This window comes from Siphateles boraxobius, unplaced genomic scaffold, assembly GCF_051911475.1.
Source record: "Siphateles boraxobius isolate OS27281-9 unplaced genomic scaffold, OSU_SipBor_1 97, whole genome shotgun sequence".
Classification (NCBI taxonomy): domain Eukaryota; kingdom Metazoa; phylum Chordata; class Actinopteri; order Cypriniformes; family Leuciscidae; genus Siphateles; species Siphateles boraxobius.
The window spans coordinates 2,037,501-2,065,015 of record NW_027509227.1 but is presented as its reverse complement, the minus strand read 5'-3'; the positions used below and the strand labels follow the sequence as shown (position 1 = coordinate 2,065,015).

Genomic DNA, 27,515 nt, shown 5'->3' with positions numbered 1-27,515 from the left:
TTTTATATGGATGGATGCACTTTTATATGGATAGATGCACTTTTATGATGGATAGATGCACTTTTAAATGGATAGATGCACTTTTATGATAGATAGATGCACTTTTATATGGATAGATGCACTTTTATATGGATAGATGCACTTTTATGATAGATAGATGCACTTTTAAATGGATAGATGCCCTTTTATGATGGATAGATGCACTTTTATATGGATAGATGCGCTGTTTTGATGGATAGATACACTTTTATAATGGATAGATGCACTTTTATATGGATAGATGCACTTTTATGATAGATAGATGCACTTTTAAATGGATAGATGCCCTTTTATGATGGATAGATGCACTTTTATATGGATAGATGCACTTTTATGATGGATAGATGCACTTTTATATGGATAGATGCACTTTTATGATAGATAGATGCACTTTTAAATGGATAGATGCACTTTTATGATAGATAGATAGATGCACTTTTATGATGGACAGATGCACTTTTATATGGATAGATGCACTTTTATGATGGATAGATGCACTTTTATGATGGATAGATGCACTTTTATATGGATAGATGCACTTTTATGATAGATAGATGCACTTTTATGATGGATGGATGTACTTTTATGATGGACAGATGCACTTTTATGATGGATAGATGCACTTTTATGATTGATAGATGCACTTTTATGATGGATAGATGCACTTTTATGATTGATAGATGCACTTTTATGATGGATAGATGCACTTTTATGATGGATAGATGCACTTTTATGATTGATAGATGCACTTTTATGATGGATAGATGCACTTTTATGATGGATAGATGCACTTTTATGATGGATAGATGCACTTTTATATGGATGGATGCTATTTTATGATGGATAGATGCACTTTTATGATTGATAGATGCACTTTTATGATGGATGGATGCACTTTTATGATGGACAGATGCACTTTTATGATGGATAGATGCACTTTTATGATGGATAGATGCACTTTTATATGGATGGATGTACTTTTATGATGGATAGATGCACTTTTATGATGGATGAATGCACTTTTATGATGATGGATGCACTTTTATGATGGATAGATGCACTTTTATATGGATGGATGCTATTTTATGATGGATGGATGCACTTTGATGGACTTTCAAAAAATATAAAGACATCCACTGTCATTATAAAGCTTGGAAGAGCGAGGACATTTTTAATATAACTCTGGTTGTATTCATCTGAAAGAAGAATGTCAGATACACCTAGGATGACTTGAGGGTGAGTAAATCATGGGCTAAATTATATTTTTGGCTGAACTATCCCTTTAAGCCTGTGATGCCCACATGGAGGGCATCATACATCAGGACTGACACAGGCCTTCTTCATCATGAATGGGAACATCTGCCACTGAGAGCCTGTGATTCCTCCTGGATCTGGAGACTCGGATCTCAGACTCACACACTCTCAGACGATCGACTCGGATCTGGAGACTCACACACTCTCCGACGATCGACTCGGATCTGGAGACTCACACACACTCCGACGATCGACTCGGATCTGGAGACTCACACACACTCAGACGATCGACTCGGATCTCAGACTCACACACACTCAGACGATCGACTCGGATCTGGAGACTCACACACTCTCAGACGATCGACTCGGATCTGGAGACTCACACACTCTCAGACGATCGACTCGGATCTGGAGACTCACACACTCTCAGACGATCAACTCGGGTCTCAGACACACACACTGTCAGACGATTGACTCGGGTCTCAGAGACACACACTTTCAGACGATCGACCCGGATCTCAGGCTCACACACTCTCAGACGATCGACTCGGATCTCAGACTCACACACTCTCAGACGATCGACTCGGATCTCAGACTCACACACACTCAGACGATCAACTCGGATCTCAGACTCACACACACTCAGACGATCGACTCGGATCTGGAGACTCACACACTCTCAGACGATCGACTCGGATCTGGAGACTCACACACTCTCAGACGATCGACTTGGATCTGGAGACTCACACACTCTCAGACGATCGACTCGGATCTGGAGACTCACACACTCTCAGACGATCGACTCGGATCTGGAGACTCACACACTCTCAGACGATCGACTCGGGTCTCAGACACACACACTCTCAGACGATCGACTCGGATCTCAGACTCACACACTCTCAGACGATCGACTCGGATCTCAGACTCACACACTCTCAGACGATCGACTCGGATCTCAGACTCACACACACTCAGACGATCAACTCGGATCTCAGACTCACACACTCTCAGACGATCGACTCGGATCTCAGACTCACACACTCTCAGACGATCGACTCGGATCTCAGACTCACACACACTCAGACGATCAACTCGGATCTCAGACTCACACACTCTCAGATGATCGACTCGGATCTCAGACTCACACACTCTCAGACGATCGACTCGGATCTCAGACTCACACACTCAGACGATCGACTCGGATCTGGAGACTCACACACTCTCAGACGATCGACTCGGATCTGGAGACTCACACACTCTCAGACGATCGACTCGGATCTCAGACTCACACACACTCAGACGATCGACTCGGATCTGGAGACTCACACACTCTCAGACGATCAACTCGGATCTGGAGACTCTCAGACGATCAACTCAGATCTCCAACACACACAATCGCAGACGATCAACTCGGATCTGGAGACTCACACACTCTCAGACGATCGACTTGGATCTGGAGACTCACACACTCTCAGATGATCGACTCGGATCTGGAGACTCACACACTCTCAGACGATCGACTTGGATCTGGAGACTCACACACTCTCAGACGATCGACTCGGATCTGGAGACTCACACACTCTCAGACGATCGACTCGGATCTGGAGACTCACACACTCTCAGATGATCGACTCGGATCTCAGACTCACACACTCTCAGACGATCGACTCAGATCTGGAGACTCACACACTCTCAGACGATCGACTTGGATCTCAGACTCACACACTCTCAGACGATCGACTCGGATCTGGAGACTCACACACTCTTAGACGATCGACTCGGATCTGGAGACTCACACACTCTCAGACGATCGACTCGGATCTGGAGACTCACAAACTCTCAGACGATCGACTCGGATCTGGAGACTCACACACTCTCAGACGATCGACTCGCATCTCAGACTCACACACACTCAGACGATCGACTCGGATCTCAGACTCACACACTCTCAGACGATCGACTCGGATCTCAGACTCACACACTCTCAGACGATCGACTCGGATCTCAGACTCACACACTCTCAGACGATCGACTCGGATCTCAGACTCTCAGACGATCGACTCGGATCTCAGACTCACACACTCTTAGACGATCGACTCGGATCTGGAGACTCACACCCTCTCAGACGATCGACTCGGATCTGGAGACTCACACACTCTCAGACGATCGACTCGGATCTGGAGACTCACACACTCTCAGCCGATCGACTCGGATCTGGAGACTCACACACTCTCAGACGATCGACTCGGATCTGGAGACTCACACACTCTTAGACAATCGACTCGGATCTGGAGACTCACACACTCTCAGACGATCGACTCGGGTCTGGAGACTCACACACTCTCAGACGATCTACTCAGATCTGGAGACTCACACACTCTCAGACGATCGACTCGGATCTGGAGACTCACACACTCTCAGACGATCAACTCGGATCTCAGACTCACACACTCTCAGACGATCGACTCGGATCTCAGACTCACACACTCTCAGACGATCGACTCGGATCTCAGACTCACACACTCTCAGATGATCGACTCAGATCTGGAGACTCACACACTCTCAGACGATCAACTCAGATCTCAGACTCACACACTCTCAGACGATCAACTCGGGTCTCAGACACACACACTCTCAGACGATCGACTCGGATCTCAGACTCACACACTCTCAGACGATCGACTCGGATCTCAGACTCACACACTCTCAGACGATCGACTCGGATCTCAGACTCACACACTCTCAGATGATCGACTCAGATCTGGAGACTCACACACTCTCAGACGATCGACTCGGATCTGGAGACTCACACACTCTCAGACGATCAACCTGGATCTGGAGACTCACACACTCTCAGACGATCGACTAGGATCTGGAGACTCACACACTCTCAGACGATCGACTCGGGTCTCAGAGCTCGACAGATGCAGTCTGAGATGAGACTGAGTGCAGATAAGGGCTAATTATGAAAAAGTCTTACAGGAAATTCTTCAAATCAAGTCTTAGAGGAACATGAGCAACAGACAGGACATAAATATCCATTAGGACTCACTTCAGAACAGTTTGGAAAGCTTGGTCTGAAGATATGTTCAAGTGTTTCAAACCCCTCGCAAAGATTGTGCTTAAACTTTCAGATTGACAGTTCCTCCGGGACATTATTCCTGCCATTAGTGTTTTGGAAGTTGCTTTGGATAAAAAGTATCTAATTAGCAACTAACGTAATTACTGAGTCAAAGTAAGTTATTTTCATATTTTACATTATTTTTGATGAGGCCTTTTTTTTCATTATAGTATCAGGAGAGTTGCATCACCCTGACATGTGTTTTTTTTATTTTTTAGATGCATTAAGTAAAACATGTAGAATTTAGAATTGGTGTTCAAATTCAAATAATTGTATGAATTGTATATTTGGAAAAATTAGCAGATCTCTTTTGCCTTTTTTCACAAGGGAAAGGAAGCACAGGACTGTCTTTAATCAAACTGTACAGAAAAGTATAAACTCCTGGATGAAGTCTAGCACGTGAGAGTCTGCAGCGGTGTGTACAGCAGTGTGTACAGCAGTGTGTATAGCGGTGTATATAGCGGTGTATATAGCAGTGTGTGGCGCATGTCTCACAGCAAGTGTGTTGTCCCAGAGTCAGCCTGGTGATTTGTGTTGTATTGTGTCGCAGCAAGTGGGTTTGTGCTGTATTGTGTCGCAGCGAGTGTGTTTTCTGCTGTATTGTGTGGGTCTGGATCCCCACTGAGCGACAGCACATGTTTCTTCACAGGCTGACAGGATTACAGCAGGCCTCTGTCACTCACTGCTTTTGTTGACTCTGGTCATTGTTTATTTGTAGAGCTCGTCCAGGACTGACCTCCATTACCTCCATCAATCTGTGTGTGTGTGTGTGTGTAGAGCATCAGGCCGGAGGATCCGTGTGTGTGTGACATCATCTGCTTGCTCACACTCATGCTGCATAACAATAGGCATTGTTGAAGGAACTGCATAACAAACTCACGCTGAACTGAGAACATGCTCTACCTTTAATTCTCTGCCGCTGCTTTGACAGATTGATTCTTCTTTCTCTTAATACTTTTTTCTTTTAAAAGGACATTTTATATTTTTCAAAAGTTCCAAGTTTATCAATGGTTTAGCACCATAAAAGTCATAATTCAGTTTTTCATGACCATTTAAACCATCTCGCTCTACTTCATCCTCGTTACCTCCGCTACATTTTAAGTTTCAGAATAGTTTGCAGATGCAGGCGCTCATACTGTATGTTAGTGTAGAGTTACTGAAATTCAAGCCATTTTCAGCTCATTTCAATTAACTGTGGGATATTTTAACGTTCAGTTTGGTTTTTGTTTCGTTTCACAGACATGTAGTTTGTTTCCATGGTTTCTAGAATCTTCTCATTTGTTGTCATAGCAACTCATTGTTTGATTGATTTGACTCACCTGTTCCTTGTTCAGCCCTTTAGTTTCTCTGTATTTATAGCCTTTAGTTTGAGTTGTTCTCGTTTGTTCATTTCATTCATGCTGCCTAGGACTTTCTATCCTTTATTCTATCTAAAAAAATATCTTAAAGAGGTCATGTCATGCATTTCTTACAGTGATTTTTATTTATTTTTGTCAAGGTATTTTGTTATATTTAAAGTAATAATTTAGCGTTTCATGACCATTTAAAACATTATCTCTGACTTTTGAATGAAACGGCTCACTGTTGTGTAAAAGCCCCTTCACGTGTGCAGGAAATATTGATAACTCTAATTTTTCGTTTTTTTTTATGTTTAGGAAAAATTGCCTCTTGTGACTCACATTAATTACATCTAAATTACTATTCTGGAAGTTTCTGAACACTAGGTCTCATGTAAATGTTAGTGTTCAAGCATGTATGAGTTTTATTGGAGTTTAGGGTTTCAATAAATAGGGTACACATATTTTTAATTATTATTTTCTTGCATATTGAGCTATGGGATGCATTTAGTTATTTTTGCTTCTCTTAAAAATAAAGGTTCTGCATCAATGTTTCCATGAAGAGCCTTTAACATCTTTCATCTTTAACTCTTTCCCCGCCAGCATTTAAAAAAAAAAAAGTTTCCAGTCACTTTCAGCATTTTTGATGATTTTCACAAACTTGTATGGCCCCCAGAATATTTTGTTGTGTGATTGATTACCTGAACATGCAATATATCAAAAGAAAGAACAGACCCTCAGCTTTTAAACAAACAAACATTTTGTTCTAGCTTTATGCATTCTTTGATTTTCAACACTTAAATGTGGGGAAGTTTCATAAAAAAGCAACATTTTAAACAAAAAGCTGAGAAAACCAAAAACTTTTCATTCAGTAACGTTAGGCAGTTTTGATTTATGTGATGTTTAATGTTGATGATCGCATTATTTTACATGTGTGTCAGCAATGCTTCTATCACTTTGCTGGGTCCCAGTTTGCCTACTTATTCTATGCCCTAGTAGTATGAACATTTTTGTAAAGAAAAAGTACATACTTTTGAGTGTGTAGCAATAGAGTATTTTGGACAAACTATCACATCATAAATTTGTGTCTTTAACGGACGATCTGTCGCATATTTACACAGAACATTAACATTAAAAAACATTTTTTATCAGGTTAAATGTTCATTAGTTACTCAAACCCCTTTATCTAAACCTCTTTATTTAATGGTCTGTCATGCACATCGGCCATGTTTTTAGTTTTTAACCATTTGTATTTGTAATTCTGAATCGAATCCACACTTCGAAAATCCACAGGAAGTAGTGGACCGTCTGGGGACTTTTGGCATACTCTTGTCAACATACTATGCTTTGGGACACACTTATTCTAATCTCACATTCTGTTTAGGATACATTGAGATGCAAGGTTTCTGCTTCTTCTTCTCCTGTGTTTTGATCCAGAGATTCAGTACTCTTGCAGAAGATGTGCACCGTATAACAATCAAATCATGGATTGCTTGAAAATTCCATCAGTGGCGGGGAAAGAGTTAAATGTTCTTCACTCTTAGAAAAAATGGTTCTTTTAAGAACTGCTCACTGAAACGTTCTTTAGAGAACCAACCATGTTTCGGACGCCTCTCGCTCAAGCTCACACTTTCTTCCAATGGATAATGATCTGTAGCTCTGTGTTTTACACTTTCTAAAATCATGAAGGAATAGCATATCTTTATGTTATGTGTGCTTTCCTCAATATGTTGATGCAATGTTGCGTTCACTAATGGGCCGTTTCTCCCAGTCTCCATTATGAGGATCTGTGTGTATCTGTCATTGTTCATTAAAGGTCTCGCTGTGAGACACAGTCGGCTTCACTGCACAATTCACCCTGGACTTGTATAATGTAAAGCTGCTCGACCCAGTCAGCGACAGATGCAGGGTTTTCTCCACCAGACTCGGGAAACTCTTACTCCACTGCCACTCCAGCAGTTTCCATGGATTTTTCATCTTTTGCCCAGCATCAAGTAATGCGTCGGGTCTGAGCTGAATGTCTAGCGTTCCTCTCTTCGAACACAAAGCCCATAGACTGAGACCGTAACAGCTCTGAATGCTCCAGTGCACCTCCAGCGGGTCATTAAAACTCCAGCTCGTTAGGAGACCCGGGCCGACCCGAACAAAGACACTCAAATCACCCTGCTTTCCTTCACTTTTACCACGCTTTGCACTGCTAGCTGCACTTTTATGCTAATTTGAGAAGAATTTTACAATTCAAAATCCTTCAAATTGAAAATCGCAGCGCTTATCAACATTGTGTTCGGTTTTGTAACACATGTTTTATTCTTTAAAAAACAGCATTTTCTAAAGTCTCAACTCAAGGAGAGATATTCACGTCTTTATCTCTCCATTCTCAACATTCTGTGGAAACTGTAAAAAAATATTTTCATGACTTACCACAACATTGTTTTTTTGTCAAATCAACTTAGATAATTTATGTGGTTCAGATAACATAATATTTTGTGTTTCTGTTGATTAAACCAATCTCCTTCATTGTATTAACTATAATTTTAAAGGCAACCAGGTTACTTACTTTAAGTTAAACTAACAATACTTTTTTACAGTGTAAAGACATACTGTGTAAAGTTGCTGTGTAAGTGTAAATGCAGCATTAAACAGTCAGAAGCGCTTTGTGCTTCCTTTGCAGTGTAAATTTGATTTAGATTTAAAGTTTAAATCTAAACTCTAGAAAAAACACAGCAGAAATTCAGTTTTCACACAAGGCTGTATTATCATAATGGATATTACTGTTATAATGGGGTAAAGTATTGTAATATTGACGATATTTGCCACCAAGCTCAGGAATAACCAATCGTATTCTGGTTAGCCAATGTTTCAGAAAACAATGCAGGAGTTGCTAGTGAACACGAGTTCATCACTAAGAGCTCTTCTGTCTTAGACATCTTTAACCCATTCCTTCTGTTATTGGTGAAGGCCACGACACTTTGACCAGGAAGCCTGTGAATTGACCAGGAATTCAAGTGTGAATATGAGCGCCAGCCCTTTTAATACTAACTTCTCTCCTCTTTCTGTCCTCCTCTCTATATTGAAAAAGTCAAACACGCATCGTTTTTTTCATGTAAAACTAATATGTCATATAGGACCCCCAAACATCATGACTGGCTGGCCTAAATGTTCATCATCACCTTTTCTTTTGATGTTCTAGAACCGATTCAGTATTATGAATATATGTATATATATATATATATATATATATATATATATATATATATATATATATATATATATATATATACAGGTCCTTCTCAAAAAATTAGCATATTGTGGTAAAGTTCATTATTTTCCCTAATGTAATGATAAAAATTAAACTTTCATATATTTTAGATTCATTGCACACCATCTAAAATATTTCAGGTCTTTTATTGTTTTAATACTGATGATTTGGGCATACAGCTCATGAAAACCCAAAATTCCTATCTCAAAAAATTTAAATATTTCATCCGACCAATAAAATAAGTGTTTTTAATACAAAAAAAGTCAACCTTCAAATAATTATGTTCAGTTATGCACTCAATACTTGGTCGGGAATCCTTTTGCAGAAATGACTGCTTCAATGCGGCGTGGCATGGAGGCAATCAGCCTGTGGCACTGCTGAGGTGTTATGGAGGCCCAGGATGCTTCGATAGCGGCCTTAAGCTCATCCAGAGTGTTGGGTCTTGCGTCTCTCAACTTTCTCTTCACAATATCCCACAGATTCTCTATGGGGTTCAGGTCAGGAGAGTTGGCAGGCCAATTGAGCACACTAATACCATGGTCAGTAAACCATTTACCAGTGGTTTTGGCACTGTGAGCAGGCGCCAGGTCGTGCTGAAAAATGAAATCTTCATCTCCATAAAGCTTTTCAGCAGATGGAAGCATGAAGTGCTCCAAAATCTCCTGATAGCTAGCTGCATTGACCCTGCCCTTGATAAAACACAGTGGACCAACACCAGCAGCTGACATGGCACCCCAGACCATCACTGACTGTGGGTACTTGACACTGGACTTCAGGCATTTCCTTCTCCCCAGTCTTCCTCCAGACTCTGGCACCTTGATTTCCGAATGACATGCAAAATTTGCTTTCATCCGAAAAAAAGTACTTTGGACCACTGAGCAACAGTCCAGTGCTGCTTCTCTGTAGCCCAGGTCAGGCGCTTCTGCCGCTGTTTCTGGTTCAAAAGTGGCTTGACCTGGGGAATGCGGCACCTGTAGTCCATTTCCTGCACACGCCTGTGCACGGTGGCTCTGGATGTTTCTACTCCAGACTCAGTCCACTGCTTCCGCAGGTCCCCCAAGGTCTGGAATCGGTCCTTCTCCACAATCTTCATCAGGGTCCGGTCACTTCTTCTCGTTGTGCAGCGTTTTTTGCCACACTTTTTCCTTCCCACAGACTTCCCACTGAGGTGCCTTGATACAGCACTCTGGGAACAGCCTATTTGTTCAGAAATGTCTTTCTGTGTCTTACCCTCTTGCTTGAGGGTGTCAATGATGGCCTTCTGGACAGCAGTCAGGGAGTGTGTGTGTGTTGTAAAGCTGAGGATCGGGAGCAGTTGACACATGTATGCCTTACCTTCTCCTTTACTCACTTTACCTTCTCCTTTTCTCACTTTACCTTCTTCTTTACTCACTTTACCTTCTGCTTAACTCACTTTACCTTCTGCTTTACTCACTACTCACATTACCTTCTCCTTCACTCACTTTGCCTTCTGCTGTACTCACTTTACCTTCCCCTTTACTCACTTTACCTTCTCCTTTACTCACTTTACCTTCTCCTTTACTCACTTTACCTTCTTCTTTACTCACTTTACCTTCTGCTTAACTCACTTTACCTTCTGCTTTACTCACTACTCACATTACCTTCTCCTTCACTCACTTTGCCTTCTGCTGTACTCACTTTACCTTCCCCTTTACTCACTTTACCTTCCCCTTTACTCACTTTACCTTCCCCTTTACTCACTTTACCTTCTGCTTTACTCACTTTACCTTCTCCTTTACTCACTTTACCTTCTCCTTTACTCACTTTACATTCTGCTGTGCTCACTTTACCTTCTCCTTTACTCACTTTACCTTCTCCTTTACTCACTTTACCTTCTCCTTTACTCAGTTTACCTTCTGCTTTACTCACTTTACCTTCTCCTTTACTCACTTTACCTTCTCCTTTACTCACTTTACCTTCTCCTTTACTCACTTTACCTTCTCCTTTACTCACTTTACCTTCTGCTGTACTCACTTTACCTTCTGCTTTACTCACTTTACCTTCTCCTTTAGTCACTTTACCTTCTCCTTTACTCAGTTTACCTTCTGCTTTACTCACTTTACCTTCTCCTTTACTCACATTACCTTCTCCTTTACTCACTTTACCTTCTCCTTTACTCACTTTACCTTCTGCTGTACTCACTTTACCTTCCCCTTTACTCACTTTACCTTCTCCTTTACCCACTTTACCTTCTGCTTTACTTACTTTACCTTCTCCTTTACTCACTTTACCTTCTCCTTTACTCACTTTACCTTCTCCTTTACTCACTTTACCTTCTCCTTTACTCACTTTACCTTCTGCTGTACTCACTTTACCTTCCCCTTTACTCACTTTACCTTCTCCTTTACCCACTTTACCTTCTCCTTTACTCACTTTACCTTCTCCTTTACTCGCTTTACCTTCTCCTTTACTCACTTTACCTTCTCCTTTACTCACTTTACCTTCTCCTTTACTCACTTTACCTTCTCCTTTACTCACTTTACCTTCTGCTGTACTCACTTTACCTTCCCCTTTACTCACTTTACCTTCTCCTTTACCCACTTTACCTTCTCCTTTACTCACTTTACCTTCTCCTTCACTCACTTTACCTTCTCCTTCACTCACTTTACCTTCTGCTTTACTCACTTTACCTTCTCCTTTACTCACTTTACCTTCTCCTTCACTCACTTTACCTTCTGCTTTACTCACTTTACCTTCTCCTTTACTCACTTTACCTTCTCCTTTACTCACTTTACCTTCTTCTTTACTCACATTACCTTCTCCTTCACTCACTTTACCTTCTGCTGTACTCACTTTACCTTCTCCTTTACTCACTTTACCTTCTGCTGTACTCACTTTACCTTCCCCTTTACTCACTTAACCTTCTCCTTTACTCACTTTACCTTCTCCTTTACTCACTTTACCTTCTCCTTTACTCACTTTAACTTCTGCTTTACTCACATTACCTTCTCCTTCACTCACTTTACCTTCTGCTGTACTCACTTTACCTTCCCCTTTACTCACTTTACCTTCCCCTTTACTCACTTTACCTTCTGCTTTACTCACTTTACCTTCTCCTTTACTCACTTTACCTTCTCCTTTACTCACTTTACCTTCTGCTGTACTCACTTTACCTTCTCCTTTACTCACTTTACCTTCTCCTTTACTCACTTTACCTTCTCCTTTACTCACATCACCTTCTGCTGTACTCACTTTACCTTCTGCTTTACTCACTTTACCTTCTCCTTTAGTCACTTTACCTTCTCCTTTACTCAGTTTACCTTCTGCTTTACTCACTTTACCTTCTCCTTTACTCACTTTACCTTCTCCTTTACTCACTTTACCTTCTGCTGTTCTCACTTTACCTACCCCTTTACTCACTTTACCTTCTCCTTTACTCACTTTACCTTCTGCTTTACTCACTTCCCTTCTCCTTTACTCACTTTACCTTCTCCTTTACTCACTTTACCTTCTCCTTCACTCACTTTACCTTCTGCTTTACTCACTTTACCTTCTCCTTTACTCACTTTACCTTCTCCTTTACTCACTTTACCTTCTTCTTTACTCACATTACCTTCTCCTTCACTCACTTTACCTTCTGCTGTACTCACTTTACCTTCTCCTTTACTCACTTTACCTTCTGCTGTACTCACTTTACCTTCCCCTTTACTCACTTTACCTTCTGCTTTACCCACTTTACCTTCCCCTTTACTCACTTTACCTTCTGCTGTACTCACTTTACCTTCTCCTTTACTCACTTTACCTTCTGCTGTACTCACTTTACCTTCTCCTTTACTCACTTTACCTTCTGCTGTACTCACTTTACCTTCTCCTTTACTCACTTTACCTTCTCCTTTACTCACTTTACCTTCTGCTGTACTCACTTTACCTTCTCCTTTACTCACTTTACCTTCTGCTGTACTCACTTTACCTTCTCCTTTACTCACTTTACCTTCTGCTGTACTCACTTTACCTTCTCCTTTACTCACTTTACCTTCTGCTGTACTCACTTTACCTTCTCCTTTACTCACATTACCTTCTCCTTTACTCACTTTACATTCTTCTTTACTCACATTACCTTCTCCTTCACTCACTTTACCTTCTGCTGTACTCACTTTACATTCCCCTTTACTCACTTTACCTTCTCCTTTACTCACTTTACCTTCTGCTGTACTCACTTTACTTTCTCCTTTACTCTCTTTACCTTCTCTTTTACTCACTTTACCTTCTCCTTTTCTCACTTTACCTTCTGGCGTACTCACTTTACCTTGTCCTTTACTCACTTTACCTTCTCCTTTACTCACTTTACCTTCTGCTGTACTCACTTTACCTTCTCCTTTACTCACTTTACCTTCTACTTTACTCACTTTACCTTCTCCTTTACTCACTTTACCTTCCCCTTTACTCACTATACCTTCTACTTTACCTTCTCCTTTACTCACTTTACATTCTGCTTTACTCACTTTACCTTCTCCTTTACTCACTACTCACTTTACCTTCTCCTTTACTCACTTTACCTTCTGCTTTACTCACTTTACCTTCTCCTTTACTCACTACTCACTTTACCTTCTCCTTTACTCACTACTCACTTTACCTTCTCCTTTACTCACTTTACCTTCTCCTTTACTCACTTCACCTTCCCCTTTACTCACTTTACCTTCTCCTTTACTCACTACTCACTTTACCTTCTCCTTTACTCACTACTCACTTTACCTTCTCCTTTACTCACTTTACCTTCTCCTTTACTCACTTCACCTTCCCCTTTACTCACTTTACCTTCTTCTTTACTCACTTTACCTTCTTCTTTACTCACTTTCGATCGATTATACTCGATCAGGAAAGTAACACACTGAAGACAGCCGCTCAACCCAATCGATCAGCATCTTCAGCCTCAGCAGCTTCAGAAAGCCCAGTCAGTATTGGAATAACTGAAGACATGAATGTTCTTGTCTAATGGATCACTGACTTCATGCACTAAATGCATCTGAAGTTAAATAAACCTTTTACTTTATAGTACACTAAAGCACTAGTGTTCCTTTTACTCACACTGGGACTGTATATTCATCATGAATGTTGATAACAGGGCCATGAAGCCATCAATGCAGACGACTGCGTTCATTCAGTGGTTTACCTCTATTCCTCGAACTCAGAACAACAACTCGTTTCACACTGCCTGTCCATTCTCACACGTGTTCAGAAAGCACGGGTGTCAGCTAGATAAATCACGGTGTGGAAAGCATGAAGGGAAAGGCGTATCTCACTTCTGCTTATTGAAAGCCAGATGCTGTGAGACAGAAAGCAGATCGTCCAGAGAAGCGCACTACAGCCCTGAAGAAGAGCACTTAGCAGTGCACACAAGACAGATCCAATCACACTGATGAAAGGAATCAGCCTGGATGAGTCTGGGCTGAGATGAAAGTACTTCATTTTGATAATGATGACTTTTCCGGAGGAGAATAAACAGATGAGAATATATTTTTCTTAAGTTCTCAAAGCCACAACTCTCCCTCGTGATTATTATAAGCAAACAGTCGCTCACACACAATGGCGCTTCTCCCGCTCTGCTTCACGTCTTCTCTCAGTCTGATCGCATTCTCACATGCATTTTCCTGTTGGATATCTCTCAAATTCCTTTGTCTGGTGCTTTAGTGTTAGTGTGAATGTTAGTGTTACTGTTAGTTAGTGTGAGTGTTACTGTTAGTTAGTGTGAGTGTTACTGTTAGTTAGTGTGAGTGTTACTGTTAGTTAGTGTGAGTGTTAGTGTTACTGTTAGTTAGTGTGAGTGTTAGTGTTACTGTTAGTTAGTGTGAGTGTTACTGTTAGTTAGTGTGAGTGTTAGTGTTACTGTTAGTTAGTGGGAGTGTTACTGTTAGTTAGTGTGAGTGTTAGTGTTACTGTTAGTTAGTGTGAGTGTTACTTTTAGTTAGTGTGAGTGTTACTGTTAGTTAGTGTTAGTGTTACTGTTAGTTAATGTGAGTGTTACTGTTAGTTAGTGTTAGTGTTACTGTTAGTTAGTGTTAGTGTGAGTGTTACTGTTAGTGTTACTGTTAGTTAGTATGAGTGTTATTGTTATTATTAGATAGTATTTGTGTTAGTGTTAGTGTTAGTGTGTGTTATTGTTACTGTTACTGTTACTGTTAGTGTTACTGTTAGTGTTACTGTTAGCGTGTGTTACTGCGAGTGTTACTGTTACTGTTAGTGTTACGTAAATGTTACTGCTACTGTTAGTGTTACTGTTAGTGTTAGTGTGAGTGTTACTGTTAGTTAGTGTTACTGTTAGTTAGTGTGAGTGTTATTGTTATTATTAGATAGTATTTGTGTTAGTGTTAGTGTTAGTGTGTGTAATTGTTACTGTTACTGTTACTGCTACTGTTACTGTTAGTGTTACTGTTAGCATTACTGTTAGTGTGTGTTACTGCGAGTGTTACTGTTACTGTTAGTGTTACGTAAGTGTTACTGCTACTGTTAGTGTTACTGTTAGTGTTACTGTTAGTGTTACTGTTACTGTTAGTGTTACTGTTACTGTTAGTGTTACTGTTACGTGAGTGTTACTGCTACTGTTAGTGTTACTGTTAGTGTTACTGTTACGTGAGTGTTACTGTTACTGTAACTGTTAGTGTTACTGCGAGTGTTACTGTTACTGTTAGTGTTACGTAAGTGTTACTGCTACGGTTAGAGTGTTACTGTTACTGTTAGTGTTTCGTAAGTGTTACTGCTACGGTTAGTGTTACTTTTAGTGTTACTGTTACGTGAGTGTTACTGCTACTGTTAGTGTTACTGTTAGTGTTACTGTTACGTGAGTGTTACTGCTACTGTTAGTGTTACTGTTAGTGTTACTGTTACGTGAGTGTTACTGCTACTGTTAGTGTTACTGTTAGTGTTACTGTTACGTGAGTGTTACTGCTACTGTTACTGTTAGTGTTACTGCTACTGTTACTGTTAGTGTTACTGTTACGTGAGTGTTACTGCTACTGTTACTGTTAGTGTTACTGCTACTGTTACTGTTAGTGTTACTGTTACGTGAGTGTTACTGCTACTGTTAGTGTTACTGTTAGTGTTACTGTTACGTGAGTGTTACTGTTACGTGAGTGTTACTGTTACTGCTACTGTTACTGTTAGTGTTACTGCTACTGTTACTGTTAGCATGTGTTACTGCGAGTGTTACTGTTACTGTTAGTGTTACGTAAGTGTCACTGCTACTGTTAGTGTTACTGTTACGTAAGTGTTACTGCTACTGTTACAGTTAGTGTTACTGTTATTGTTAATGTTACAGTTAAAGTTAGTGTAAGTGTTACTGTTACAGCTACTGTTACGGTTAGTGTTGTTACAGTTACAATTAAAGTTAGTGTTACTGTCACAGTTAATGTTACTGTTATAGTTAATTCATATTGAACTGTAGTGCATTTCAAGTTTTATCATTATGTACATCTGCCTGAATGCAACCATTTACATGTGACGCCACACACTGATCAAATGTATTCTCAATTGCTTTATATTGAAATGTCCTAATTGACTTCAGGTCTCATTCTATATTGTTTTCCTATAGTAGGAAGCTCAAACTTTGTCTCTCAGAAACTGATGTTTCTCCCGTAGTTTTGTTGCACCAGGACGAAGAATATTTTTATCTTTATTTGGGTATTTCAGGAAATTCATTCACTGTAGGAAAAAAAATTTGTAGAAAAACAAAAACGGAAAAGGTGCTGGTAATTTTCTGCCTGCACGTTATCTGTTATGTTTACAGATATTTACTGTAATTTCACCCTAAAACACGATGCAGTGCAATGTGTGATTCAAAACACAAATAAAACACCTGTGAAATTTTTTTTATATTAAATTTTATAAATTTTATAAAAAAAATTCTTTTATATTAACAGCTATTTTTATGGACTTTTCTTTGAGTGTAGCATTGATGTGGATTTAAACCTAACCAGAGCTTCAGTAAATGTCCAAATATAGTGTGAGGAGAAGTGAAATCCCATAATGATTAACTGCCAACTGCCCATTTCAAGATACTTACACAGTAGACAGACTATTTATGGGTGAATACAAAGTGCCGACAAAAGGTATTCTCCGTCAGCGGGGCTTAAAGTGAAATATGTTGGGAGTGCATTGGATGGGATGGACTGAACTTGCTCTCTCTCTCTCTCTGTCTATCTCTCTCTCTCTCCCTCTCTCTCTCTCTCTCTCTCCAGATCCCGCCTGCTGCCATCATGCTGCAGAACTCTTTCCTCAGTGTAAAGGAGCGTGTGAACAGGTATGACACACTCACACAACTGATGCAAAAACATATGAAGACATTAATGCCATTAATGCCGCTCTGGCCATATAGAGAAAGGCTTCCACAAACATGTAATGAAGGAAAAATGGTTCTTTATCTCAGACCTTTCAAGGACAAATCTGAGTTGAAACAAAAGGGAATGTGACTCTCAGTGTTCTCATATAATATCCCTGGTTATTATCTGAATACTGTTTGAGAGAGATGTCTATAAAGTCACAAAAAATCATCCAATTAATCACATATAATCACTATTTTCTGACTAAAAGAATATTAAGTGAATCATTGAAGAGACATGACAAAAATTCAGTCAATAATATTACATAAATTTGGAATATATGTACGGGTCAGGGGGCATGAATTGTACATTTGCATTAATGTGTTAATTTTTATTGCATTATTTTTTTATTAATAAATGTGCCAGATGAATTAACTGGCAGCTTTACTTTGTGGAAAAGATCTAACATTTTTAAGATTTAAGATCTAACATTGGTAAAGGTTTTGGCACTTGCTATGTGAACACACACAAAAATCATGGACATGATTCGAACAGGCTTGATTGGTCCTGTAAAAAATAGTCACACCTGTGCTCCTCGCGGTCAAAGATAAGCGCATTGGAAGTGAGACGAATTTCCTCCAGTGGAAGCGTTTGGTACTGCGGCCGAACTAAATCTCACTGAAAGCTCGCTTATTTTTTGAGATATCAGGCTCTAGTTTTTAACACAACTTGTTTAGATTTATGACTTTGATTTTCTTGAAAATATAGATTGCATATAAAAATTGAAAATAGTATTTTTGTCCATTTTTCATAACAATGAATGTAAAATTCTGTAACTTTTTTTAAAGTTCACTTTTTTTAAAACTTTTTTTACTTCAGCAATAATTTCCCAAGCGTGGTCTTTAAAAAGAGATCAAACTTCAGTCTGTGCTTTAAAGCATTCAAGATTTACCACAGTTTAAGTTGGACATTTATTTTTCAGGTCTATGCTCAAAAAGAAAATAATTAGATTAGAAATAAAGCATAAATATATAATGAAGTACCATAAAATCCCCTAAAAATACAAAATATATTTCTTTAATTTAACATTTAAAAAGTACATTCCCTTCATTGACATAAAATAAATAAATTTGGTCATTTATGACCACCAGACGAAGAGCACCAGTTCTATTATTTAATATTTTTCTATTTTTTTAATATGTGTAGATCCTTCAAAAAGCTTTTTTTGATAACTTCAGATAGTAATATTATACTGAGAGACTGCCATATTTTAATGATCATTTTAGGCCAAAACATTTATCATAGAGAAAGTTGAAAAAGATAATTTCGTTCAAAACAGGCATGAATAATAGCAAACACAATATTATTGCGGAGCTGTTCTGGATATATAATGGTGAGATGTTCTTCCTTTGAAGGTGAAAAAAGTGATGAAAAAGAGCAAATAAAAGCTGTCTCTTTCAGTTTGTTTTGTACTCTTCGTCCCAACCAGAATCGAGGACATGAAACACACTTCTGAATGGAGCTTTTGATGAAGTTCAAGCGGGTCAGTCAGTAGTTGGAGCGCTGTTAACCCTCTCTAACCCAGAGAAACACTGTCCTGCCAGTGACCACAGGATCAAAACATACAGAAAACAGCATTAAAGAACTAGCCGAAGGAAAGCTAAAAGCCCATCAGATGGGAGACGGTGTGTGTAAAAGAGGAGATTAGGAGAAGAGAATAATGACACCTTGTTAGAGAGCGAGCGTGGAGGGTACGTGCGGATGGTAATCGCCAGAACGTTTCATCCTAATGGACAGCCGATGCTTTGAAGAGACTTTGAGAAGAGGAGAAGAGACCTTTAGAAGTTCTGCTGGCACCCGCCATTGATTTACCCTCAGAACAAAACATGAAGAGGAGAGAGAGTGAGGGAAACTTTCCAGCTCCATTTATCTGAGGGGCCGCTCTTTGTGCTGGGGGCGGAGTCTCAGCTATTGTGGGCGGAGTCACTGCTTGTGTGGGTGGGGGCACACCTAATGTGGTTGGAGTCACTGCTAGTGTGGGCGGAGTCACTGCCCGTGTGGGTGGGGGCACAAATATTGTGGGTGGAGTCACACCTCTTGTGGGCAGAGTCACTGCTAGTGTGGGTGGAGTCACTGCTAGTGTGGGCACATATATTGTGGGTGGAGTCACTGCCCGTGTGGGTTGGGGCACATATATTGTGGGTGGAGTCACACCTCTTGTGGGTGGAGTCACTGCTAGTGTGGGCACATATATTGTGGGTGGAGTCACACATCTTGTGGGCGGAGTCACTTCTATTGTGGGCGGAGTCACTGCTCGTGTGGGCGGGGGCACATATATTGTGGGTGGAGTCACACCTCTTGTGGGCGGAGTCACTGCTCATGTGGGCGGAGTCACTGCTAGTGTGGGTGGAGTCACTGCTAGTGTGGGCACATATATTGTGGGTGGAGTCACACCTATTGTGGGCGGAGTCACTTCTATTGTGGGCGGAGTCACTGCTCATGTGGGCGGGGGCACATATATTGTGGGTGGGGTCACACATCTTGTGGGCGGAGACACTTCTATTGTGGGCGGAATCAATGCTCGTGTGGGCGGGGCGCATATATTGTGGGTGGAATCACACCTCTTGTGGGTGAAGTCACTGCTCGTGTGGGTGGGGGCACAAGTATTGTGGGCGGAGTCACACCTCTTGCTGCTCGTGTGGGCGGGGTCACCGCTTTCCTTTGATGCAGGCAGCTGTTCTTGCTTCTGGAAAACACAGCTCAAATATTACATTAAAGTCATGAAAAATCTCATATAATTACACTCAAATAGAAATAGACTGTATGTAGATTAGAAATAAAGTATTTAATATAATATTCTTGTGAGCTAAACTCACATGCATTTACCACAGTTCATCTGGGTTCATCATTTGAGTTTATATACAGCTGTGGCCATAAGTGATGATGAGACTGACATCTTCACCCTTTCTTCAAATATTATTCAGAATGTGGTAAAGATTTTGTAGTCATAATGCGTAGTTGTGCTTGGCGTAGTTTATTTGTGATAATGATAAAGTGAAACATGACAAATGACAAATTGTACAAAATAATTAATCCAGACTGTCATACAAAGAAATTATGAATGCATGCAAAAACGAGAGAGAACCAACAAAATATTAATAACTGATTATGTTGTAGTCAATGTTTGCTTTTTCCTGTCAGCTTTTTGTTTTTCTCCGTATTGTTTTTTGCATAAACCTGAACTTGTAGGGTCATTAAAAACGGTTAAAAAATCCATCGGTTGCACTTTTGGACACGACTGCAAGTGCAGTATTATTAAAATACTTCAAAAATATATATATTTTTTATAGATAGTGTACTTGTATTAAAGCTATCAATCAGTTATCTTAATTTTAAATTAATTTATCTTACTAAATCAATCAATTAATCTATTCATAATATTAAATGTTTTCAATTAATTTAAAATTATACCTGTTTATTTATAATATTGTTTATTCATTTTTTTGCTAAAAAAAAACAAATTGAGATAAATCAGATATTATTGTGGCAGATGATGAAAGTGTTAAATATTATAGATATTACAAAAAAAGGAAAATTATGTTTTATGGACTTAAAACTTTTTGTTTTAGTAATTAACTATGCTAAATTACCATGTAAAATTGGCAGCCCTATTTTCAATTAATGCTTTAATAGTAACACAAGTACTGCACACTGAACCTTCATTCATGGCTTTATGAAAATTAGTGTAGAAAAGCATAGATATATGCATTAATGTCTCGATAGAATTGCTAAAATAATGATAGTTTCCAAATGTTTTTCCAAATTCATGTGATTGGTTGGAGCTGTCAGAGCTCCGCCTCTGTGTCCTCTGATTGGCTGACAAGTGTCAGAGAGTGACACATGATTACAACTGACGATGGAGTCTCTGAAAAGAGTAAAAAAATTAAAGTGCATTTTTTGTACAGCCAGTTCTCTCAATTTCCTCATAACGAATTATAATTTATTTTTATTTTTTTGCAAAGAGAAATTATTTGAAACATCTACCAGCAAATCCAGATGTCCTCCTTTTCTCTCCCTGTTTGTCACTAAATAGCCTTCCACACAGAGACACACACTGGCCAAACCATGAGCCGCGCTGTAAAACCTTCAGCATGCATTATTCACTGGAACTGTTCTCGATCGTTCTCCCAAAGACACGCTACTGACCCGTCACACACATCCAGAGAAACACAAACACACCCAGATCTGCAGTTTTCAAGGGGTCACATGATGACCCAGAGTTGAAACATTGAAATACTTGAGTATTTGTTTGAGCGTTGTGTGTTTTCCCCCTGCAGCTTGCGAGCATCAGGAGCGAGTCGCGTCTGAAGCATCTTCTCCTGCGTTTGCCCAGTTACTGCCCAGAGTCTCTGGTAAGCCATTCTTCAACTCTACTAATCTCTGTTTACATTAAAGCCGTCGCCGTGGCAGCACAGGAAGTCCTAAACACGAGCGCTGTCACTTCCTGTGGAGCTGTGGTGTGTTTCATGAACGTCCTCCACCCTGCAGTTACACTCAGTCTGTAATTATCCGCATGGAACCTCAGGCCTATTTTATTTGGACGCTAATTCACCCAAATGGATGCAAATGGATTTTGGAAGCATAGAAAATCTCTTGCTACCTTTTAAATGTGTTCGAAAGCATTTCAAACTCCAGATCAAGCATGTTTTTTACTCTAATGCATCAAGAGCCACATTGTTTTTGTGCTCCATGCTGTTTGTCGAGGGGTTGTGTCGCGTCCGCCAGAGAACACCGATGTCCTTATGATTATCTGTCAGAGTCACATTAACAAGAGCTTCACTGATACTGAAGCTGTTCTTCATCATCACACCGCATTCATAACAGTGAATATAGATCATAAATAAATTAGACGAAGTGAAGAGAGTATTTTATCTGTCAGTTTCCTGTCAGCATGATGTGTTGGACTGAATATTAACCATGATGTCTGAGATCATCTGTGAAAACGATACTCGGTTACTAACGTAACCTCGGTTCTCTCTAGAGAGCTTACGCTACGGGAAAGATTCATCTTCTCGAGATACTGAAGCCAAAAAATTATCCTTAATTTTGTATTCATTGTCAACGCAGTGCAGCAGCTAGCAGACCTACAGCAGGCCATCTCGCGTGCTCATTGGCTGCCCTGCGGGCAACTGCTGCAGTCTACCAGTGAGCCCGGCATGACGTCACGCCCAATGAAGGGCGCCCGCGCCTTCATAGCGTCACAGCCCGCCGGAATGGGCGTGGTTTAGCGTATAAAACTAGGGGCTGTAGGCTGACTTCCCTGGTTTTTCGTCGACTGAAGCGAAGTCGCTCGTGGCGGTGAGCACGGCCGGTTAAGCAATACTCGTTCCCTCTCTAGAGAGAACCGAGGTTACGTTAGTAACCGAGCGCGCCGGTCTGTATAGGCACATGGCACATACCCTACTAGTGCAGCTCAACCAGGAGAGCTGAGTCATTCTAGGTTATAAAACCTGACCGAGGTAGACGGGGAGCTCCAGCCCGCCGCTACACATATGTCATGGATAGAAATTCCACTGGACCATACCCACGAAGAGGCCACGCCTCTCGTGGAATGAGCCCTGATGCCCAGAGGGCATTGCAGACCTTTTGACGCGTAAGCGGCTGCTATAGCATCCGCTATCCATCTGGACAGGCTCTGTTTCGAGGAGGCGAGACCCTTGGTGACCCTTCCCTTATCCAACAGCTCTTTTAGGAAGGTGAGCAGATGCGCCACCCCGCATGCCAGCGGGTCCAGACCTCTGTCGGTGCACCATCCAGAAAACACAGACCATTTAGACGCGTAGAGCCTTTTCGTGGAAGGGGCTCTAGACTGCGTGATCGTGTTCATCACTCCTTCTGGCAGGGCAACGAGTACCCGTTGATCAACCATGCATGCAGAGACCAGCGCTCTGGATGGGGATGCCAGATCGTGCCGCGAGCCTGAGAGAGGAGATCTGCCCTAACCGGAATCGGCCACGGAGCTGTATGTGACAGCCGTGCTAGTTCCGGGAACCAAATCTGATTCTCCCAACGAGGGGCTATGAGGAGCACCGAGTGGCGCGTTTCCCTGATTCTCTTGATCACCTGTGGTAACAGAGAGACCGGAGGGAAAGCATATAGCGGGAGGCTGGGCCAAATCTGGGCCAGTGCGTCCTCGTTCATTCGAGAAGAACGTCGGGCATTGAGCGTTGTCTTTTGATGCAAATAGGTCGACTTCCACTCTGCCGAATAGGCGCCACAGTTTCTGGACCATTTGGGGGTGCAGGGACCATTCCCCTGTGGGAACATTGTCCCTGGACAGTTTGTCTGGGCCGTCGTTCAAATGGCCAGGCACATGCGCCGCCCTCAGCAAGCGCAGGTGCATCTGAGACCAAATAAGGAGGCGTTCCGTCAGATTGCAGAGATTTCTGGATCTGACACCGCCCTGACGGTTTACATAGGACACCACAGACATGTTGTCCGAATGGACAAGAACATGCTGGTCCTGTATGAATGGGAGGAAGCACTTCAGCGCGTTCTCGACCGCTATCATCTCCAGACAGTTTATGTGAAAACCCTTCTCCTGGTCTGACCACTGGCAAAAGACCGGTCTGCCCTCGAACAGCGCGCCGCAACCCGAGTTGGACGCGTCTGTCGAGATGACTTTCCGATAAGAGATGGTTCCCATCCTTACTCCCTGCTGGTACCAGTCGGCCACTAACCAGGGCTGCAGAGCCGCTATGCGGGTCTGAGTCACTCTGATTTTCTGGCCGCCAGACAGCCAGGCTCGGCGGGACACTCGAGTATTCAACCAGCGTTGGAGCGGGCGCGTGCGCAGTAGGCCCAGCTGAAGCACCGCTACAGCTGATGCCATACAGCCCAAAATCCTTTGAAATGTTTTCAAAGGGAGAAAGCTGCCCTTCTGGAAAGATTCGGCTAGGTGGCGAACACGGCGCGCATGCTGTGTCGATAAACGAGCCGTCATGGTCACCGAGTCCAGTTCTATTCCTAGAAAAGGAAATTGACTGGCTGTGCAGTAACGAGCTCTTGGTCCAGTTGACCATGAGACCCAAGCTTTCCAGATGACTGAGAAGCACTGTCCTGTGAGATAGCAGTTCTGTCTCTGACTGTGCCAATATCAGCCAATCATCCAGATAGTTCATCATTCGCAGCCCCTGACTTTTCAGGGGGGCAAGCGCCGCGTCCATGCACTTCGTAAATGCGTCCATGCACCTCCGAACGGCAGGACGGTGTATTGATATACCTGACCGTCGAAGGCGAATCTCAAAAATTGCCTGTGACGGGGTATTATCTGAATCTGAAAATAGGCATCCTTCAGATCTAGAGAAATAAACCAGTCCCTCGGGCGAACGTGCGCGAGGATTTTCCTGGTCGTAAGCATTTTGAACGGTCTTTTTGCAAGCACTTTGTTCAAATGTCTCAGATCTAGGATAGGTCTGAAGGCTTCGTCCTTCTTGGGTACGAGAAAATATCGGCTGTAAAAGCCTGACTCGCTCAGAGAAGGCGGTACCTTCTCTATAGCCCCTTTGCACAGCAGCTTTGCTATTTCTGTGTGAAGTAGGTGTGCTACTTCCGCATTCACTATCCTCGCGGTCTGGGCTTGAAAGCGCGGGGGACGGCGAATGAATTGAAGTGTATAGCCCTGCTTTATTGTGCCCAGCACCCATTCTGAAATCCCTGGGATAGTTTCCCACGCCACTATGTGAGCCGCTAGGGGGCGAATGGCCTCCGGGTTCAGATCGCCGCCATTTGCGGGCTTGTGAAACTGAACAGGAGCACGCTCTCTCTTTTCTCTCTCTCTGTTAGGAGGGCTTTGCGTGCTCAGACTTCAGTGTAATTCTTTGCCGAGGCCCTCTGGGGGGCGGCGGTCTGTGACAGTTTAGGGCGGCTGCCCTGACGTCGCTGCGAAGGCTGAGGCTGAGGCTGTGCTGGACGCTGGGTGCTGGTTCGCACAGGAGGCTGGCTTTGTCTCTCGCGAGAGCGGCCTGTGGCGGAACTCGAGCGTCGCGGCAGGAAGAGGTTCATGGCCAGCGTGGTCTTCTGCACCTCAGAGAAGCGGTCAACGATCCCGTTCACCGCTGGGCCGAAGAAACCAGTGGGGGAGAGCGGCGCGTTCAGGAAGGTGGCTCGCTCAGTTTCCCTCATATCCGCGAGCGTTAACCAGAGGTGCCTCTCTGTCACAGTTAACGCGGCCATGGCTCGTCCGATGGCTTAGGCTGCGGCTTGGGTGGCGCGGAGAGAGAGATCCGTTGCACTTCTCAGGTCCGTAACTGCAGCTGGATCCCGGCCCTTCTCATCCCATTCACGGAGGAGGTTGGCTTGCAGGATCTGTAGCACAGCGATTGAGTGTAGAGCAGACGCAGCCTGGCCGGAGGCGGCATAAGCACGGCCGACCAAGGCGGATGTAGCTCTGCAGGCTTAAGACGGGAGGGCTGACCGTGACCGCCATCTCGCAGAGGGCGGGCAAAGGTGCGCTGCGACCGCCTCTTCCACAGGGGGAATCGCTGTGTACCCTTTCTCGACGGCGCCGTCCACTTGGGAGAGCGACACGGAGGCCTGTGACTGAAATCTCGAGGAAAATGGTGTATTCCACGACTTCGTCAGCTCCGAATGAAGTTCCGGCAGGAATGGAGCGGGCCTAGTTGCTGAAGCTGCGCGGTGGCGACTCTGAAGAAAACAACTGTCGAGCCTGTTCGGCGCGGGTTCCTTTGGCAGTGACCACTCGAGCCCGAGACTGTCAACAGCCTGTGTCAGCAGGCGCATCAGTTCCGCATCAGCTCTAGCGCGGGTACGGGTAGATTCCTGGATCGATGAGGTGGCGGAATGAAGCGACCATTCCTCGCTGTCCGATGCCAGGATAGAGCAGCAGTCTTTCGTGGCGTGTTCCTCGGCCTCATCCTCCGATGCGACGGCAGTGAGGCTCGTAAGCGGCAGCTGAGCGTCGGTGAGGAGAAAGCCTCAAGTCGAGCCCGCAGGGTCGACAGCGGAAGCTCCTCACAGAGCTCGCAGCCCCCAGACGCGAGGGCGAGCTCTGCGTGTTCCAGGCCCAGGCAGAGAGCGCAGATAAGGTGGCGTTCTCCGGCGCTGAGCAGGGATCTACACGAGCCGCAGGAAGTGCGAGGCATCTTTAAAAAGACGCTCGCTGCTCTTTTAGAATATATATAGCAGGCAAAAGGATACGTCGCCGGATAGCGTAGCTCGCACAGATGGCTTAAGGTGGCGAAGACGGCCGGCTTCCTGGCTGTACGCTGTTCGACAGCAGCGGTGGCTCCTCTCAGATCCAGCGATGCGAAGAGCTCGCTGAAGAGACGAAAAATCAGGGAAGTCAGCCTACAGCCCCTACTTTTATACGCTAAGCCACGCCCATTCCAGCGGGCTGTGACGCTATGAAGGCTCGGGCGCCCTTCATTGGGCGTGACGTCACGCCGGGCTCACTGGTAGGCTGCAGCAGTTGCCCGCAGGGCAGCCAATGAGCACGCGAGATGGCCTGCTCTAGGTCTGCTAGCTGCTGCACTGCGTTGACAATGAATACAAAATTAAGGATAATTTTTTGGCTTCAGTATCTCGAGAAGATGAATCTTTCCCGTAGCGTAAGCTAAAGCTAAAGCTAAAAGGTAAATAGCAGTGTGCAGGTGAAGAAGAAATGGTTCGCGTTTGTGTCGTACAAGGATGACTACACAGACACAACACAGCGCCCAAATGGAAGGATAAATAAAGTTTACATTACCTCCACAGTGGTTGCACACGTCTTCGTCCATGGAATCACTTTTTTCTTCAACCGGCCCCGCTGTGTTGTGTCTGTGTAGTCATCCTTGTCAAAGTGTTTGCTGCAAATGCGGTAATCTTTAGCGCGCAGTACTTGTATGGGAGTTTGCGCATCAAGTTGAAGTACAACTAGCCACAACTGCAGAATCTCGAGGTCATGGAAAGGAAGACGATGAAAATAAGTTCTTGTATTTTCGCATTCTGTTGCCATAATTCGGAGCGGCACAAACGCGAACCATTTCTTCTTCACTTGTGACCAACTCCGATCATCACTCTTCACACACTACGCTCCTCCCACTTGCACACTGCTATTTCTCTCTCGTGCGCGCGATCAGCGCCGTTTTGCTAAAGCGATTCTCAAGAACTGGTGCAGTTTCGAATCACCAGTGCACTGAACCGAAAACTGCTTCTTTCGGACCCGACATCTG

The 27,515-nt window shown here is 42.8% G+C and overlaps 1 protein-coding gene across 1 annotated transcript in view; it reads left to right on the top strand.

The window, feature by feature from the left end:
* reck (reversion-inducing-cysteine-rich protein with kazal motifs) overlaps positions 1-27,515 on the top strand; it is a 102,516-nt gene that overhangs the window by 5,892 nt on the left and 69,109 nt on the right. Inside the window, exons 2-3 of the mRNA XM_077224979.1 lie at positions 17,203-17,264; positions 21,621-21,695. Coding sequence (XP_077081094.1) covers positions 17,203-17,264; positions 21,621-21,695 — 137 coding nt within the window. The remainder of the gene's footprint in view (positions 1-17,202; positions 17,265-21,620; positions 21,696-27,515) is intronic.